The following is an 18,553-nucleotide window of genomic DNA, read 5'->3' on the forward strand; positions in this document are numbered from 1 at the left end:
ATTTTACAAAGTTGAAATTATCCCAAAAAAAATTGAACACCTATAATATACAGGGTATAATCTAGACAATTTTTAAGGTTCCCTTTTTGGTGAATTGGGAAAAAATAACGTATCAGAGGGGAAAAGTGGGATTCCGAATAATATAACCAATATCAATAATGGGGCGAGATGTTACCAGTCAGTCTGGGATTGATCCCTGTCAGTGGACCCATTGGGCTATTTCTCATTTCAGCTAGTGCATCAGGATTGGTATATCAAAGGCTGTGGTATGTGCTATCCTGTATGGAAAAATGTAGTGGGTTTCTTCTCTAAGACTATTTGTCAAAATTACCAAATGTTTGATATCCAATAGCCGATGATTAATAAATCAGTGTGTTCTAGTAGTATTGTTAAACAAAACAAACTTTAATATCAATACACTGGTCAAATTAGTGTTCCAGTTTCATATATCTTATATTGTGTATCAATATATATTTTTTAAAGTTTGCAATATTACCTAGTATTATTTATTTTGGCTTGGATAGCAAATAAAATATTTAAATACATTTACATTGGGTCGCCCTTATATTATATCGGAGGGTGGGGTTCTTAGAAATGGGTGTAAAAACAAATGTCTGATTCTGCATTATGTTAATGTTGATCTTTGTGGGCATTCAACAGTACGCAACACAAAATCTTGCATTTTTAATACCCCCTCCCTCTTGTAATGTTTTGTTACCATGAGACCACCCCTACATCTGCAATAAAATTACATAATGTTTGTCAGACCTTACATAATGCCCTCATGTCATGATGTTCAACACAATTGGATTTTCTATTTGTAATTTACTTTGTAATATATACTAGATGACCATAACTGGTTGTATTTTACTTTATCAATAAAAGAAAAAAACAAAAACAAAAACCACATTACATAATTCTTGACAACCACCCTTTCCACCCCTAAATTATGTTTTATAACGGATCCCATGATTCTCCCTCTCCTCGTGAGCGTCGTTACATAATTGTCAAATGGTCCTGTTATTCAGTCATAAATAATAAAGTAGTAATATATCACTGGTCGGTAAATGTTAATTTTTGACCGAATCAACTTTATTATCAGTATCTGTAACAATCTGAAATTTTCTGAGCAGAACTATTAACTGTACAAACGCACACATGCTGTTCGTCACATGATGTGACATAATGGACACAGCCATTAATTAATTCAAAGGGAGGAAGGTGCATTTTTAAATGAAATTTTTTCCACTAGTTTAGTAACTGTTTTTAAATTAAAATGACAATACCAAATCAATTAAAAACAAAACAATAAATAATAATAAAGTAAAATAATAAAACAAATATTTTAACACATTCTGAATCAGCAGTCATTCAGAAAGCCCGAAATAAAACTTGTTCAATGTCAGTTTTATTTTAATATACAATTATGTAAACATTTAGCATACACTCCTTCCAAGCAGTACTTAATGTAGTTTCTCTATTCTGCCAGTGGGTGGGACATAGCCAATTGCTTTAATGCTCGCTTGACATGCTGTCCATCTAGGATCGATCCCTGTCGGTGGATCCAAAAGGCTATTTCTTGTTCTAGCCAGTGTACCACGACTGGTATATCAAAGGCCGTGGTATGTGCTATCCTGTCTGTCGGATGGTGCATATAAAAGATCCCTTGCTATTAATGGAAAAAATTTGTGGGTTTCTTTTTTACATAATTTGTATAAATAATACTTCCATATACTTACCTTTCTGACATCACAAGAGCTGATGTGTACTTTTGTGCTGGGGTGTCGTTAAATATTCATTCATTCATTCATTCATTCCTCTTTAAGACTATCTGTCAAAATGTTTGACATCTAATAGCCGATGATTAATAAATTAGTGCGCTCTAGTGGTGTCAAACTAACTATTCTGCCAGGACTCAGTCATACATAAACAATAAGTGTTGACGCCGTGAATTGTGAATCAACACCCAATTACAAGACAAAAGAACTGCTCACAGATTTGGATATGGGCGGAGGGATTATGAGTTTCAAGTGACATTACAGAGCAGCTTTGAGAACCTTAATTTGGAGACTGTTCATCAACTTCTTTATTCACATAAAGACCACCAACGGTGGTACATGTGCCAAGGTGGATGGTGGCAATATACATGTATAACATACTGTACATACATATAATATATACTGCTACAAATAATAAACTTAATTACTGTTGATCTCTAAATTTTGTCATTATAAGACTAACAAATTTACTAAGTTTTCGTAATCTTGACAGCCATTTCTCTTGAAACAACATAGAAAACTTGTAGAAGTTTGGTCGTGTTATAAATTCTTTTTTTTTAAATAATTTTCTTTCTGTCAAAAATGCAGGACATTTAAACAAAGCATGATATTCATCTCCTACACACTCATTCTGGCATAATGTACAATATCTTTCCAAGTAAGGGATGTTACTCCAACGACCTCGTTCTACAGGTAATAAGTGGTTACCAGTTCGAAATTTAAGCAACGGAAGTGATACAGTTTTTGGCAGAAATATGTAAAATTCTTGATTAAATTCTGGTTTAATACAATTATAAATTTTACCTTTTGAGGTATTTAACTTATTACTATTCCATTCTTGGCGAAATTGATCTTTAAGTCTTGTTTCTATTAACGATATCAACCATCCCTTACTTGAGAAAAATTGTTGTTGCCACACAAAACTCAGCCCACAATTATCTAAAATACGTTTAACATTATCTAACCAAGGAGACATATATCCGTTACAATATTTATATAATAAATTCTTATATAAAATAGAGATTAATTTATTATTCTTATCCAAAATAATTTTACACCAATATGATATTATCCTTTTATATATTTGTAAACGAATCGGCATTTTACCTGTTTCTCCATACAACATATAATTAGGAGTGTTTTTCTTTAATTTTAAACAAATTTTAATAAAATTACTTTGTAAGCGTTCAAGAATATCAATATTACTATATCCCCAAATTTCAGAACCATATGTCGTAATTGGTATAATCATATGATCATAAGCAAATGCAATCTAATGGCAAACTGATATTTCTAGATTTTCTGAATAAGGAAAAAGTTGCTTTAGAAGCCTGTTCACTTAAATGTTTTATAGCTTGGGTATACTTTCTATTTTTATTGAACTTAATTCCAAGGTACATATAACTATCAACTATGTCAATAACAATATTATTAATATTAAATTGAAATTTCTTTTGTTTTGTATATCCTGAACCAAAAATTAATACTTTAGTCTTTTTGTAATTAACCTCTAAATGCCAGTCTTCACAATATTTTTGAAAACAATTCAATATATATTGTAAATCAATATCATTATCAGAAAAAAGAACTGTATCATCTGCATACAATAACAACAATAACTTTAAACCATTTTTGAGCACTACATCAGATCGCACATCCATTACCGTAATTCCTTGACAATTATTATATTGTAACCAGGTCTCTAAGTCATTCAAAAACAAAGAAAATAATAATGGCGACAAATTTTCAACTTGTCTAACACCTTTTTCACATGGGAAAAATCCAGATATTGTATTATTATAAACAATACATGATTTAATATTACTATACATATTTATAATTAATGTCATTATTTTACCAGTTATTCCATAAGTGATCAATTTTTGCCAGAGTCCAATTCGCCAAACATTATCAAATGCTTTTCTAAAATCAATAAAACAACAAAACAATTTTTTCTTTGACGATTTTAAAATATCAATTATGCTATGTAACACAAACATATTGTCTACTGTTGAATAACCTTTTCGAAATCCCGCTTGCACCTTATTAAGAATTTTATTTTCTTCAATATATTTTGTAAGCCTAAGGTTTATAACCGAGGTAAGTAATTTCCCAAAACAGCTCAATAAAGTCAGAGGTCGGTAATTTTCTGGGTTAGTATCGTCTCCTTGTTTTTTAAATATAGGTTTTATAATTCCAATTAGCCAATTTTCCGGTAAAACACCCGTTTCTAAAATCAAATTAAACAATTCGAAATAGAAATTAAGTAATAAATCACGTGTTTCAATTAAATATTCATTTTCTATTTTATCTATTCCTACAGCTTTTCTGCGTTTTAAATTGTTAATAGCATTCATAATCTCATCCTTAGTTATTTCTTTATCAAGTTCATTTGTATCCAAATTTTCTGGAATTCCAAAATCAAACGCTTCATTCGAATTACTATTCAGATTCTTAAAAAAGTCATACAAACTTTCTATATTAATTTTATTCTCTGTTTGTTTTGTTTTGGTGTTCAAAAACTTCCAAAATTGCGAAGGGTCTTCCTTTAACATACGCGTAAACTCGGTTTGTAATTTCTGTTTATGCTTCTTTAGATGTTTATTAACAACATATTTATATTGTCTATTAATAATTTTAACTTGTTCTTTTTCTCGTTCAGATTTTGTTACCATATATTTGTGTTTAGCCTTTTTAAACTTCTTTTTCATTTCTTTACATTCCGTCCCATACCAAGCATATTTTGGTTTTCTCTTACTTGAGTTTATTTTAAGCACACCAAATACTTTCTGAGCGGTGTTAATAAAATGATTCGACAAATCAGTCACAATAGTATTCACAGTTCGTTCTGGGTCACTCTGACCTGCACGTGCAGACCTGCCTGCTTCACCAAGCTATCAATGAAAACCATGTCAATTTCTGTTACAAATGTGTTCGCTTCAGAGTCGACAAATCTACGAGGCCATCCTATTTTATTGTTAGTAGCTACCTGCTTTACTCGATTGTCATTAAACCTATCAATGCTAGATAAACGTATTTCAACAGGTTTATGTACATCACTATAAAAATATGAAAATTCTAATATTTTAAAATTATTAATTAATATAGCTGATTCAAAGGATGCTATACAATAATCTAGCACACTGCAATCTTTACAAGTAGTTTCTCCAATATATTTATCACCACCCATCCTCCCATTGAAAATAAACATTGTAGTAGCTTTGCATACATCTAATAATAAATGTCCATATTTATTTGGATTACTCATATCTTGCGATACTCTGTTTCTAAGAATACCATACATTTCAAAAATATCTAATTTATTGATGTCGTTTAAATCTTCATTTTGTAGTCCAACAAACCGTGCTACATTATTATTAAGTTCACATATTTCATCAACATCCTTTGTTCCAGAATTAAAATCACCCAGTAATATAATATTGGAACTATAACTATATATATTCATCAACTCCGTCTGTAACTCAAAAAACATATCTGAGCTTGAATAACCAGAATTTTCTGGCGGAATATAGACTATCCCAATATAGACATCACTATCAGTTTTGAACAAAATCTTTTGTATTTTAACCCACATAATAATATCAGAATCCGTTGATACTATCTCAATATATTTAACTAAATAATTTTTAACTGCTATACCTAGCCCACCTGATTTCCTTCTAACACATTTTCTATTTTTTAAAAACACTGTATAACCATCAATAATAATATCATCATACTCATCCGTTTTCGTCTCTTGAAATCCAATAACATCAGCAGAATTAACAAGTTCAATAAAGTCAGGATACTGAAGTTTGTTCCTCAATCCACACACATTAACAGACAATACTATCAAATCTTTATCCAAATTATCAATAACACTAGTGTTATAATGTAAACAGTCTAATACTATATCATATTTTTGTGAACTATCAAAATTTTCAAAAATACTATTACTCACATTTTTACTACATGTATTAATATCACTGTCATGAATAACATGCCCACCGCTGGTGTCCTATACTGTATTAATCACTTGCATCGGTCCTGTATTTACAGCTCTTGGGGGCCCTGTATGGGGGTGAATAGGTTGTTATTAATATAAAGTCTGTCAACAACTAGGCGGCATCTCTTCCCTTCAGATTTCATTTGTTTCAACACCGGCAACAATACGTTTCTCCTGTAGTCATCTACCTCTTTTGGGAACTGCTCAACAATGTAAAAAGGTTTGTTTTGGAGTTTTTTGTACGATGTATGCCTGACATCTTCATGTTGTCTCGTACTAGAAAATCGAGCTATAATAGGGCGTGGTCTTGTATAATGTGGCTGTAGTTTTCCCAATCTGTGCATCCTTTCTAGCTGAATATCCGTCATGCCCAGTTCTGTCTCGGTGAAACTGTGTAATATTTTCTCAACATCCTCTGCGTTATCCTTAGTTGTAGCCTCGGGAATATTCATAAATAAAAGATTCATTTCCATTGATTTTATTTTTGAATCAGTCAAAGATTCATTCATTTTCTGCTGTTCAACTTTGAGTTTTTTAATTTCACCAAGTACACCCTGGTCAATTTTCACCTGTAATTCTTTAACTTGTGTTTCCATTCTTCCTTTATCTTTCTTCCATTCTTCAAAGGAAATATTCATAAATTTAACACCCTCATCCAAATCGGCAACTGTTTTAACTACAGCTTCCATCGATTCAATTCTGCTATCAAGTTGCGTAAGATGTGCGCGGATAGCTGAGATATCATTTGTTATTGTTCCCAATTTATTTACTTGAAATTCAAATCTTTTCAAAAGTTCATCAACCCAAACTGGGCCCCCTGTCTGATCATTTGCGTATGTTCTCTGGTGAATTTGAGGGCTACTTGAAAACTGAGGCGGATAAATGTACATACCGGTTGCGCCAGAGTTCTGTTGGATTGTAATTGGGAAAACGTTTGGTGTCTGATTGGGAGTATACTTTACGGGAATGAGGCTGGTATGTTTAGGATCGGTTTTGTTTGTTTGTGTACAAATAAAGTTACTTATCTTGTACAATAATTAACAGCATTAATCAAATGCATGACACCACTGCTAAGTTGGTACATAATATTTATTTGCATGTGAATGGGAACTTCCATCTAAAAAAAACCCACCCAAAAGCCATAAACAAACAAAACAAAACAAAAACAACCTTTATTAACACATTGAAATTAATAATAAAGTGACAAACAAATTTGGAACCAATGTTTCCTTGGTGGGTTTTATGTAAAAACTTTGCTAAATTGTAACTATTGCATTATATACATGTAGTGGGGGGAAAAAATTGGCTTGGGGACGAAATGTCTGGTACCCATGTTAAAAGACTGGTTACCATTTTGCATTACACTTACTGTGTACACTTTATTACTATTAGAATAACATCTCTTGTGGTGACAGTGTAAAGGAAAAAAATGGTGGTAGCCAAATATTCTTCAGTGAAATGTCGCACGGAAAAGCAAAATAAAAGAATCAACTTGTAAATCTGTTTCTCTTGTTTTCATGCTATAAAGTCTTGACTTTTATCCAAATTAGTCCCCTGCTGGTCCAACCGGAGGGGACTGTAGGTTTCATCTCCTTCTGTCTGTCCGTCTGTCCCACATATACATGTAGTTTAAATTTTGTGAATAGCTTTATTATGTACTGTTACAGATGAAATTTTACTTTCATGGCGATATATCCATGACATGAAATTTGTTTTCCTGACATTTTTTGTTTGCATTGCCTCAAGATATTGAATTGAAAGTTTGTGTGTAGCTTTATCATTTTCTGTTACAGATCTAGTTTGGCTTTCAAGTTTCATTGCGATTTACCATGTTTTTTGACAGAGTTATGGCCCTTGAACTTAGGAGATAAGAATACATGTATTGCTATAGCAGTACTCAGAATGCTTATTCTTTCTTTTGTTTAAATTAATTTTATTACTTGCCATCAGACTCTGGCAAAGTAATATTTATCAGGCTTGGCCAGTGAAAGTATTTACTTGCCTGAAGGTGAAAAATACTAGCCATGGATGCAACCGTATTTTGGAAACATTGTTAAAAGTGACTTTTGAAGCAAATAATCTTGACTGATATGTTATTTTGCTTTACCAACGGCAGTAATTTTTAACCAGAGATAATGCTACCAACATACAGCAATTTATATCTCAACGACGGCAATTGCTGTTTGTGTCATCATTAAATTTGAGCCCTGTAGTTTATTTTTGGTTCGGGGCAGGATGTAGCCCAGTGGTAAAGTGCTCACTTGATGCGTGATCGGTCTGGGATCGATCCCCATCGGTGGGCCCATTGGGTTATTTCTCGCTCCAGCCAGTGCACCACAACTGGTATATCAAAGGTCGTGGTATGTGCTATCCTGTCTGTGGGATGGTGCATATAAGAGACCCCTCGCTACTAATGGGCAAATGTAGTGGGTTTTTTCTCTAAGACGATGATTAATAAATCAGTGTTATCTAGTGGTGTTGTTAAACAAAACAAACTAACTTTATTTTTGGTTCATACTAAACACTGTTACAAATTTATTTTCATATAAATATAACATGTCTTGCAACGTGTGTAATGGTAATGATGTAAAAAGTGAACAAATGCCTGATACATACATGCCATCTCAAACTGATGCCATATCCCAATTTACTACCTGTTATAGCAAATGCATATCTCGACTTGAGTGACAAGTAAGGGGTTAATGTTGCTTTGTTATATATTAAATTTGTAAATTCACACTCGGCAACAAAAATGATCAAAAAATATGTCAACATAAATAACAGTAATTAACATTGTCATATTATATTAAACATACATTGTTTTTTTGGGTTTTTTGTTGAACATGATTTTTGTTCTTTTTTTCATTATAGACTTTTGGTAGAGTTCCCTGCAACTGGGGGTGCAATTCCATCATGGACGTTCCGCACAGTAAAGCTGATCCGATACGTGACTGCGGGAGACTACTTCATCATGGCCTGCGAGTTCATCTTCTGTCTCTTCATCCTCTACTACATTGTAGAGGAAGTGCTTGAGGTATTATCTTTATGCTTTCTCATTATAGTTCCTCAATGCAGTGATAATTGTTTAAATAATATCTACCTATTAGTTGACCTTTTCCTATAAGTTTAGTACTCTATCATTTAAACTCTTAAACATTTAATTTTGTTTATTATTGACCCAAGTCGGTCCATATTAGTCCAAGAACATAGGTTAAAATTAATGTTCAACCCATAAATAAATAATACAGAGTTAAATTGTACAGGATAGTTGCAGAATATCATTAGCAATAACATACCAAAACTCCCCAAATTTCCCAGGTGTGTTAACTTTAAAACAGACGTAAAGGTATAATTATCGTCCCGTAACTGGATTACGTCAGTAACTTATTTTCATTTTCAACTTTTGGGAGCCCATAAAATACTATAGGCTCCCTACCACATGCAAATTTAAACATTTGCAATCATATATTTAAAACAAAATAAGAATAAAAGTTTTGATTCATGTAATATTCTAAAAAAATAAGATTAAGAACAAAAAAATGTATTATAAGGATGTCCATTTAGGCTGTTTTTTATATGTTGAATTACAAAGCTATTCTAAATTATGAATACCTTTATTATATTTATTTAAATAAATAATTACTTACTAGATAAATCATTTAATAATATTTTACGGACCTTAATATGCAAACACTCCTAGCGGTTTCGAATGAAAAAAGTAGGATATTAAGCAATAATGTGCATTATATATAATTGAATATGCCTACCACTCCAAAAGCCTTGCTTGAGCATTCCTTTAAGTGTTTATTTATGTAGATATTAACAGGCATGGAAATAAACATTGTGTCTGGTAACCCATTTACAGGTTACCACAAAATATAGCCTGGCAACCTATAGGTTACCACAACTATATGAAAGTTAGAATTGAATGCCTGTTACTACTACTTTTAATGCCCTTTCATGTGTGCCAGATGATTATTGTAGTATACATGTTGAAATTCTTGATGAGAACGAAACACCGTTCTCGACTTTTCTTACATGTGGTAACCTCCCGGTAACTTGAACAACCGTTCTCAACTTATTTTGATGCCTGTGTTAAGTGTCTTTTATAAAGAACACTGACTTACAAAGTGTACAAGTGTATCCAATATGCAACAATACCGGCCTCGGTGGCATCGTGGTTAGGCCATCGGTCTACAGGCTGGTAGGTACTGGGTTCGGATCCCAGTCGAGGCATGGGATTTTTAATCCAGATACCGACTCCAAACCCTGAGTGAGTGCTCCGCAAGGTTCAGTGGGTAGGTGTAAACCACTTGCACTGACCAGTGATCTATAACTGTTCAACAAAGGCTATGGTTTGTGCTATCCTGCCTGTGGGAAGCGCAAATAAAAGATCCTTTGCTGCTAATCAGAAAAAGTAGCCCATGTAGTGGGGACAGCGGGTTTCCTCTCAAACTCTGTGTGGTCCTTAACCATATGTCTGATGCCATATAACCGTAAATAAAATGTGTTGAGTGAGTCGTTAAATAAAACATTTCTTTCTTTCCAATATTCAACACATTAAAAGACATTACGATGTTTTGTGTGCTCTCATAATAAAAGGTATACATTATAAACCAATAAATAAGGGGGGTTTTCTATCCCTTTTATATAATGTGAAACTAAACATACATGTACGTGGATTGCAGGCTCATAGAAACCCTATCTGGAGTGAGGGGCACAATCTCTAATTGGGTAGATGTCTCTAGCAGTGGGATACAGGCAATATTTTTATCTTTATTTAAATGTAGTAGTACATAAAAACATGTACATTTTATCCATCAAGTAAAGGAGCACAGGTCCCTCCCTCTGTACTTAGAAATGTCAGGATGTTGAGTGTTTTTGTTTAATGATACCACTAGAGCACATTGGATGTCATAACATTAGGTAATTTGGATGTATAGTCTTAGGGAGGAAACCTGCTACATTTTTTCATTGGTAGCAAGAAGTCTTTTATATGCACCATCGCATACAGGATAAAGGCACATACCACATCCTTTGATATACTAGTCGTGATGTAGTGGCTGGAACTAGAAATAGCCCACTAACGGGGATTGATCCCAGACCAACCGTGCATCAAGCAAGCACTTTACCACTAAGCTAACACACACACACACACACACACACAGCTGTAGGGTATATTTATACAATTTATTTTAGTAACATGCAGCTCACTGTTTTGTTTTCTTCTGTTTTTTTCTCTTTTTTTCTGATGTTAGATTTAATAACATGATCCTGATAATCCTGATGTAGGCATGCAAATGGTGACTTTAGTTATTTCATTGTTTTAAATTAAATAATTTTATGTATCATATAATATCTTACATTTTTAGTGCAATACAAGTATGTGATATTTTTCAGATCACATACTTTACGAATTTGATAACTTTGCAAATTAGATGTAAATTAATCGAGGTCACGGCACTAGGTTTATTGACATTTAAGCAAACATACTAGGATGACACTTCATAATTGACGTATACATTCATAGTCATCAAATAAAAACATTTCAATAGCAATTTTACACTGTAAGCTGTCCAGTGTTCAAAAAACAAAAAACTTTCAGCCCTAGTTTATTTTGATATAAGGACATCCAAAATGACGTCATTCGAGTTTAACGTCATTTCCATTCAAAAATACACAGCGCCACATATTCTTACATCATTTGAATATCTAGTAATGGCGGACTGGAATTAAGGTTGCGAGTACAGTTTACAAAAACGGTTTACCAAAACATGTTGCATTAAGCTTGAGATTATATGATAAAGAGATTATTACCCTCATGTGTTTTGGTATTATCAATATCATATATTTTTTATTCCTAATATATAATATTGACGATACCAAAATACACGAAATCTCTTTATCATATAAGCTCAAGCTTAATACGTGTTTTTGTAAACTGTTCACGCAACTTTAATTCCAGTCCGCCATTACTAGATATTCAAATGACGTAAGAATATGTGGCGCGGTGTATTTTTGAATGGAAATTACGTCAAACTCGAATGACGTCATTTTGGATGTCCTTATATCAAAATAAATGTTTTTATTTGATGACTGAATGCATACATCAATCATGGAGTGTCACCCAAATAAGTTTGCTTAAATGCCAATAAACCTAGTGCCGAGACCTCAACTAATTTACATCTAATTTGCAAAGTTACCAAATTTTTAAAGTATGTGATCAGAAAAATATCACATACATTGATTGCACTGAAAATGTAAGATATTAACATTATATTATTTAAATAACATCTTAAAATTGCAGCAAACTCAGGAATGTCCCTTTAAGGTCAAGAAGCATAAATTGTTGCTTATTTTATATTTTAATATACAGAAGCACAGACTTTCATCTTTTAAAAGAGTTCCTTATTTTATATTTTTATATTAAGAAGCACAAACTGTCGTATTTTAAAAGTGATGCTAAATTTATATTTTAAAATCAAGAAGCACAAATTTATTGTATTTTAAAGAGTTGCAAATTTTATATTTTCAGATCAAGAAGCACAGACTCCTATTTTAAAAGAGTGGTTTAATTTTATACTTTCGGATCAAGAAACAAAAATTGTCATACTTTAAGGATTGCTTATTTCATACTTTTAGATCAAGAAGCACGAACTGTTGTACTTTAATAATTGCTTATTTTACACTTTTAGATCAAGAAGCACAAATTTTCATACTTCAAGAGTTTCTGGAACATCCTTGACATCCTGGTGATTCTGATTTCCATTGTGTGTGTGGGTTTCGACGTCTATCGGACAGTTGCTGTTGGCGACAAGCTCTCCATCTTGTTGGAGAATGACCAAATCTATGCGGACTTCGAGCGGCTCAGTTACTGGGAGACTCGCTTCAACAATGCCATTGCCATTACTGTCTTTCTGGCCTGGATCAAGGTAATCAGATGCAATAGTCAAAGTTTGTTTTGTTTAACAACACCACAAGAGCACATTGATTTATTAATCATTGCCTATTGGATGTCAAACATTTGGTAATTTTGACATAGTCCATTAGAAGCAAGGGATCTATTATATTGACCATCCCACAGACAGAATAGCACATACTACAACCTTTGATATACCAGTCATGGTGCACTGGCTGGAACAAGAAGTGGCCCAATGGGCCCACCAATGGGGATCGATCCTAAACCGACTGCTCTTCAGGTGATCACTTTACCACTGGCTATATCTGCCTGGTGGGGGGTGAGGGGTCTGAGGGCAGTGCCTAAAAAAACAATCTTCTCTACTTACATAACTGCTATAACTAAATAGTCTTCATATATATGTAAAGGACTATAGATGGTTTATTTAATTTGTGAATGTCATTAATATTGGGTCCCTGATGGAGGGATGAATTGCTTTCTATAGTTATATAGAAAAATACATTTTAACTGTTATTTCTTCATCTTAACCAATTCTAACCGAATTTTGTGAAAAGCTTCAGGTGACCGTTGGCCATTGGACATCTTGGTGGGGGGTTTTCTGTCAGCTGACAAATATGATTTTTCCTTCAATCAAAGTTTAAAGGGAAAATTTGTTTTGTTTAATGACACCACTAGAGCAGATTAATATCAATGTGCTTTAGTGGTATCGTTAAACAAACAAACTTTTTACTTTGATTCAAGAAATTTCAGTTTACATTTCTTGTTCTTTTTGCTATCAAAGGGATGATTTTCTTAGTTTTATTCATTTTTATTACATACCTATTCAATCTTACTATAGTGATAAAGACATTTTGAAATAAATTTATTTTGTATCGCACATACGTGCAATATGGACCGGAACTTTTAAATGGGGAATTCCCTTTTTCTTTTTACTGCAGTTAGAGCCTTTTATTTACTGACGTCATATATGATTTACAAATGACGTCACATCGTATTTGAAACATTACACAAGGCTGCCGCAGAGTATGATTCTTAGCGTTAAGTAAATCCACAAAAATGAGTTTTGATAATAGATTTAACAAAGTGTTGTTATGACATTAAATTAAAAACCGTTTTTATAAAACATAAAAGAAGGTATATAATAAATACAGTACTTCTAATACGTTATTTTTGCTTCCTATTTATTGTACTCATTTATTTTGCGAAAGAACATACCTGTACCACTCGACCCCTACGCGGTCTCGTGGTATATATTCTTTCGCAAAATAAACTTGTGCAATAAATATGTAGCAAAAACAATGTATGTGAAGTTCTATATATGTATAACATTAAATTCTACACATTTTATAGTGGAATAAATATGCCTATGTGGCCTACTGGTATTAACAATATTTGTGTTTTTGTTCACGTTAGATATTCAAGTATATCAGCTTCAACAAGACAATGACTCAGTTGTCCTCAACTCTCGGACGGTGTGCTAAGGATCTGGCAGGTTTTGCTGTCATGTTCTTCATCATCTTCCTGGCCTTTACACAGCTTGGTTATCTGCTGTTTGGAACCCAGGTTAAGGACTTCAGCAACTTCCAGAACTCTTTGTAAGTCTGTGTGATTTTTAACACAATTGGTATAAAGTTCCAGTGTCAGTAAAAGGAAAAAAACTTTGTTAGCCTATATTTGTTTGTTCATAAAGACTCATGCATGTAGAGTCAAACCTGTGATAAGCAACTACAAAAGGGAGTATAAAAAGGGGGCCTTTAAAGACAGATGGCTGCTTAATACAGGTCAGTTTATACTATATTAGATGATTTGCTAGAATAAAAATGTGGCCTCAGCACAGATGGTTGCTTGTTTTACTTCTTGGTTTTGTATAAAACTACATGTATTTGTGTGTTCAAACAACTATAATCTATCTCACATATATAGTAACCAGTTCTTTTCTGGCTTTAGACAAGATTTATTTTATAAATGAAGTTGAATGGGGTAAGCTTTCATAAAGATTATCCACAATTCTTTTTTATTACTTAAGCAGGGCTCGCGCTGTCGGTAGCCAAATTAGCCATTGGCTAATTTTTACAAAAAATGGCTAATAAAATTTGCAAGTGGCTAAAATTTTGGCTAAGCCATTTTCTGTCTTCTGATGTGAACAAACGGTTACACAATCAATCCGACACCTCAAACATAATAATACTACCAAATATTCAATTAGTGTAATAGCGATCTCGCGACCGGTAACAAGAAACGGTGTCATGCAGAATTCAGCGTAGGACTTATAATGTTCATTTATTTTAATAATCACGGTTATTAATTTTAACGGTATGCATTCAAGATGTATGACAGCAATGTCTGGAAGATCCGTAACTTGATATTTTTACTTTGAACCAAAGTAATAAAAACAGACCGACAATGCGTGTCAATTTGAATACATATGCTAGTTCAGGGTCGAAAGACATGTAGGCTATCTCAAGGTCTGAGTTTAGCCAGACCGAGCGAAAACAAAACGTTCGCTAGACTGGTTTGTGCGCTTCACGTTAAACCAAAATGGATAAGACGAACACCAATCAAATAGTTCGCGAACGTTAGGAAGAACGTTCGTTGGCTGAACTGAGAACAGCTCTCGGTGCGAAAACACGTCACGCTTCAGAGTCAGCTGGACACTCACGTGTCAAGAGACATTGTTGCGGACATTAAACAATACGATTACGCAAAAGTAAATCTTGATGTAAATTTGTAGAAAAACAATAGTTGTTCGCATCAATGAATACCTAACTGCAGGTTTTGTTTATTCCTTTGTCTTTGTTAATTTCGTACCCATGGTCAAGAGCACGCATGCAGATCGCGATCGCGGGAAATGAACATACAGTATTTATACAAATTGTAGTTAAATGTACACTGAATAAAATTAATTTACAATAATCATATTTGTTAGATAATTTTAGATATAAGACTGTGAGGTGACATTTAATAAGTTAGCTGGATTTTAAATTTTAATTTTATTAAAGGGACATCCCCAAGTTTGCTGCAACTTTTAAGGTGTTATCGACTAACATAGCCTTTTTAACGATTGTAATTATATATCAAATATATTTTTCTGCGTAAAATATTAGTGGCTGTATATTAAACGTGTTTATGATCGTTCTAATATTTTTACTAGGTTAAATTTCATTTTATTTCCCAAAATAAAAAAAATTCATACGTACAAAATTATATGAAAACAGAATTCAGTTTGAGCTCCTTACAAATATTAAGATGACCAGAAACATATTGAATATACAGACACTGATATTCTAAACAAGAAAATATATTTAATATGTAAATTTAATCGTAGAAAATTTTTATTAGTCGGAAACATCTTATAATGTAACACTTAGGAATATCCCTTTAATGGGTTTTTTTATATTTTTATTTTTTTATTATAAATGGAGTATACTGTGAAGTCGGCATTCTTAGCCAAGGTATTTTGCAAGCAGAAATCACAATAAGCATTTAACACGACGCTGAAATCAACAGCAACATCATGGCACAAATTATGAAATTGTTTGAGGTGGGGGAACTGATGGGTCACTTAAAAAAAAAAAGAGAAAAAAAAAAATTAATTCAAACTAACAAAGATTGCTATTTAAAGAAATAATGTGCTCAATAATAATATCCACCCACCCCCATATTTCTGTATGCTGTTAATTTAATGTCATAGGCCTTAGAAGTAGGGGTGGGTGTATGGGGTACTGGCTTCAAACTCTGAAGATAATGCATAACCCCATCCCCACCCCACTCCCGCTGAAAAATCGAAGTAATATATTAACTGCCCCTACCCCCATTGAGGTTTTGTTATTCCTGTTTATTCCAGTTTGTACACAATTAGCTGAAAAAGATACATTTTCATATTCATATATAAATACTCTATACAGTACTGCGTAAAACAAATTTGGCTAAAGCATTTTCAATATGGCTAATAAAAATTCCATTTGGCTAATATTTTGGCTACAGGTATTTTTGATCCAGGGTGAGCCCTGCTTAAGATAGAAAAAAATGAATAACTGCATATACACATACAAAATTGATTACTAAAATATCTGTAAATTCTGTTTTCAGATACAGACCTTTATGGCACTAAATGTCATTTTTAATAAAGGAATTGATAATTATTTTGAACCAGGGTTGTAACCGATTTTACCTTTTCTTTCCAATCAGCTTCACTCTGTTCCGAATTATCCTGGGAGACTTTGACTTCCACCAGCTGGAAGCGGCTAACCGAATCCTTGGTCCCATCTTCTTCATGCTGTTCGTCTTCTTCGTGTTCTTTGTGCTCATCAACATGTTCCTGGCCATCATCAACGACACATACTCTGAGGTCAAAGGTGACATGGCTAACCAGAAGAACGAGTTTGAGATGACCGACTACTTCAAGAAGGTAATGTGACTGGCTTCTAGTTTTTGATTGGTTTTTAATCTTATATTCTTGTCATTCTTTTCAGACAGATCAGTAGTTGAATTTTTGTCTTCACTGATATTTTTTTATTTTATCAAGAGAATTTTTCTCTTTTTTGTCTTCTGCCTCAGTTATGGATTTCACATTTGGTCATCATATAATCTTATTCAAACCAATCAAATTTTCAACAGTTATACACACTCATGAGTTCTTAATGTCATAAAAGCAAAAAATAATCTATCTATAGTCCATCATTCTATAAAACTGTTTTTTGTAAACATCTGAAGAAAAGTGAAACTGTTTTGGAAATAACAACAAAAAATACTATTACAAATCAGTTGGCTCAGAAATAAATAATTTGTATTACATTTCATAGTATGAAAAAAGGCATTCCCTGTGGGATGGACTATAGTTTTCCCCTATTGTAATTAGGTTTTGAATAATGTACACATAAAGGACTATTACACACTCATTATTTTCTCTTTTTTATTCCTCTATGATAGCAATTTGGAGGTATTTAAATTATGACATTTCTTTATTTTGTTAAAAAAAAAAAAAAAAATTGGTAAAAATGTAGGGAGAGGCCATATGGGCTTTTACCTATTGGTCACCACTAAACCACATATTATGCATGTGACAGTAACAAATATTATTAATTAAATAATGATTGACATTGTCATTACGTCAGAGTGCCCAGAAGGTATTGGACAAATTGAACTGGAAGCGAGACAAGATTGTGGACATCCAGAAGGCACTGCAGTCTGCTGACATCAACCAGGACAAACAGCTTGATTTTGATGAGTGGAGGCAGGATCTCAAGAGGTATTTGTCGGGATAACTGATTACTGATGGAATAGATTGTTTTTAAAATTTCCCAAGTAAGGGTCATGAAAAATGCCTTTAAACAGTCATGAAAAATTATGCAATTTGTTTGATAACAAAGAATGGTCTCAGCTATAACATAAACTAGTCTCTTTTAGTCTTAGTGTTATCCTGTTTGTTACAGTGAATGGGCTGTTTTGACCTGTATTTAAAGTTTTACAGGAGATATAAGTTGCACAAGTCATTATACTTAACTTGAGTAATACATACATATTATGTTTCCAGCCGTGGCTATGCAGATGGTGAGATTGAGGCGATGTTTGCCAAGTACGACATTGACGGAGATCGTGTCCTTGATGAGGAAGAACAGCGACGCATGCAGGCCGACCTCACTGAGCAAAAGGTAAACAAATTGCAAACTAAATCATGAAATGTATTGTTACAGACAACATAATAATTAAAAGTGCAAATGTTTATAGCTATACAGAAGCTGCTCTTCCATTTAAATCTGGTGAAAATATTTTGGCTCAAGTATATTTTTAGTTCAGTAAAAATAAAACGTAATAAACATAATTTCAGACCAATCATCACTTTTGATCTGG

At 33.0% G+C, this 18,553-nt stretch overlaps 1 protein-coding gene across 2 annotated transcripts in view; it reads left to right on the forward strand.

Moving 5' to 3' along the window:
• The window catches only part of LOC121378793 (polycystin-2-like), a 97,369-nt gene that overhangs the window by 43,707 nt on the left and 35,109 nt on the right, over positions 1-18,553 (forward strand). For both annotated transcript variants that reach the window (XM_041507117.1, XM_041507116.1), the window contains exons 7-12: positions 8,656-8,818; positions 12,480-12,716; positions 14,117-14,298; positions 16,892-17,111; positions 17,818-17,951; positions 18,237-18,354. In XM_041507117.1, coding sequence (XP_041363051.1) covers positions 8,656-8,818; positions 12,480-12,716; positions 14,117-14,298; positions 16,892-17,111; positions 17,818-17,951; positions 18,237-18,354 — 1,054 coding nt within the window. The remainder of the gene's footprint in view (positions 1-8,655; positions 8,819-12,479; positions 12,717-14,116; positions 14,299-16,891; positions 17,112-17,817; positions 17,952-18,236; positions 18,355-18,553) is intronic.

The sequence above is a fragment of the Gigantopelta aegis genome, chromosome 8 (assembly GCF_016097555.1).
Source record: "Gigantopelta aegis isolate Gae_Host chromosome 8, Gae_host_genome, whole genome shotgun sequence".
NCBI classification, from domain to species: Eukaryota; Metazoa; Mollusca; class Gastropoda; order Neomphalida; family Peltospiridae; genus Gigantopelta; species Gigantopelta aegis.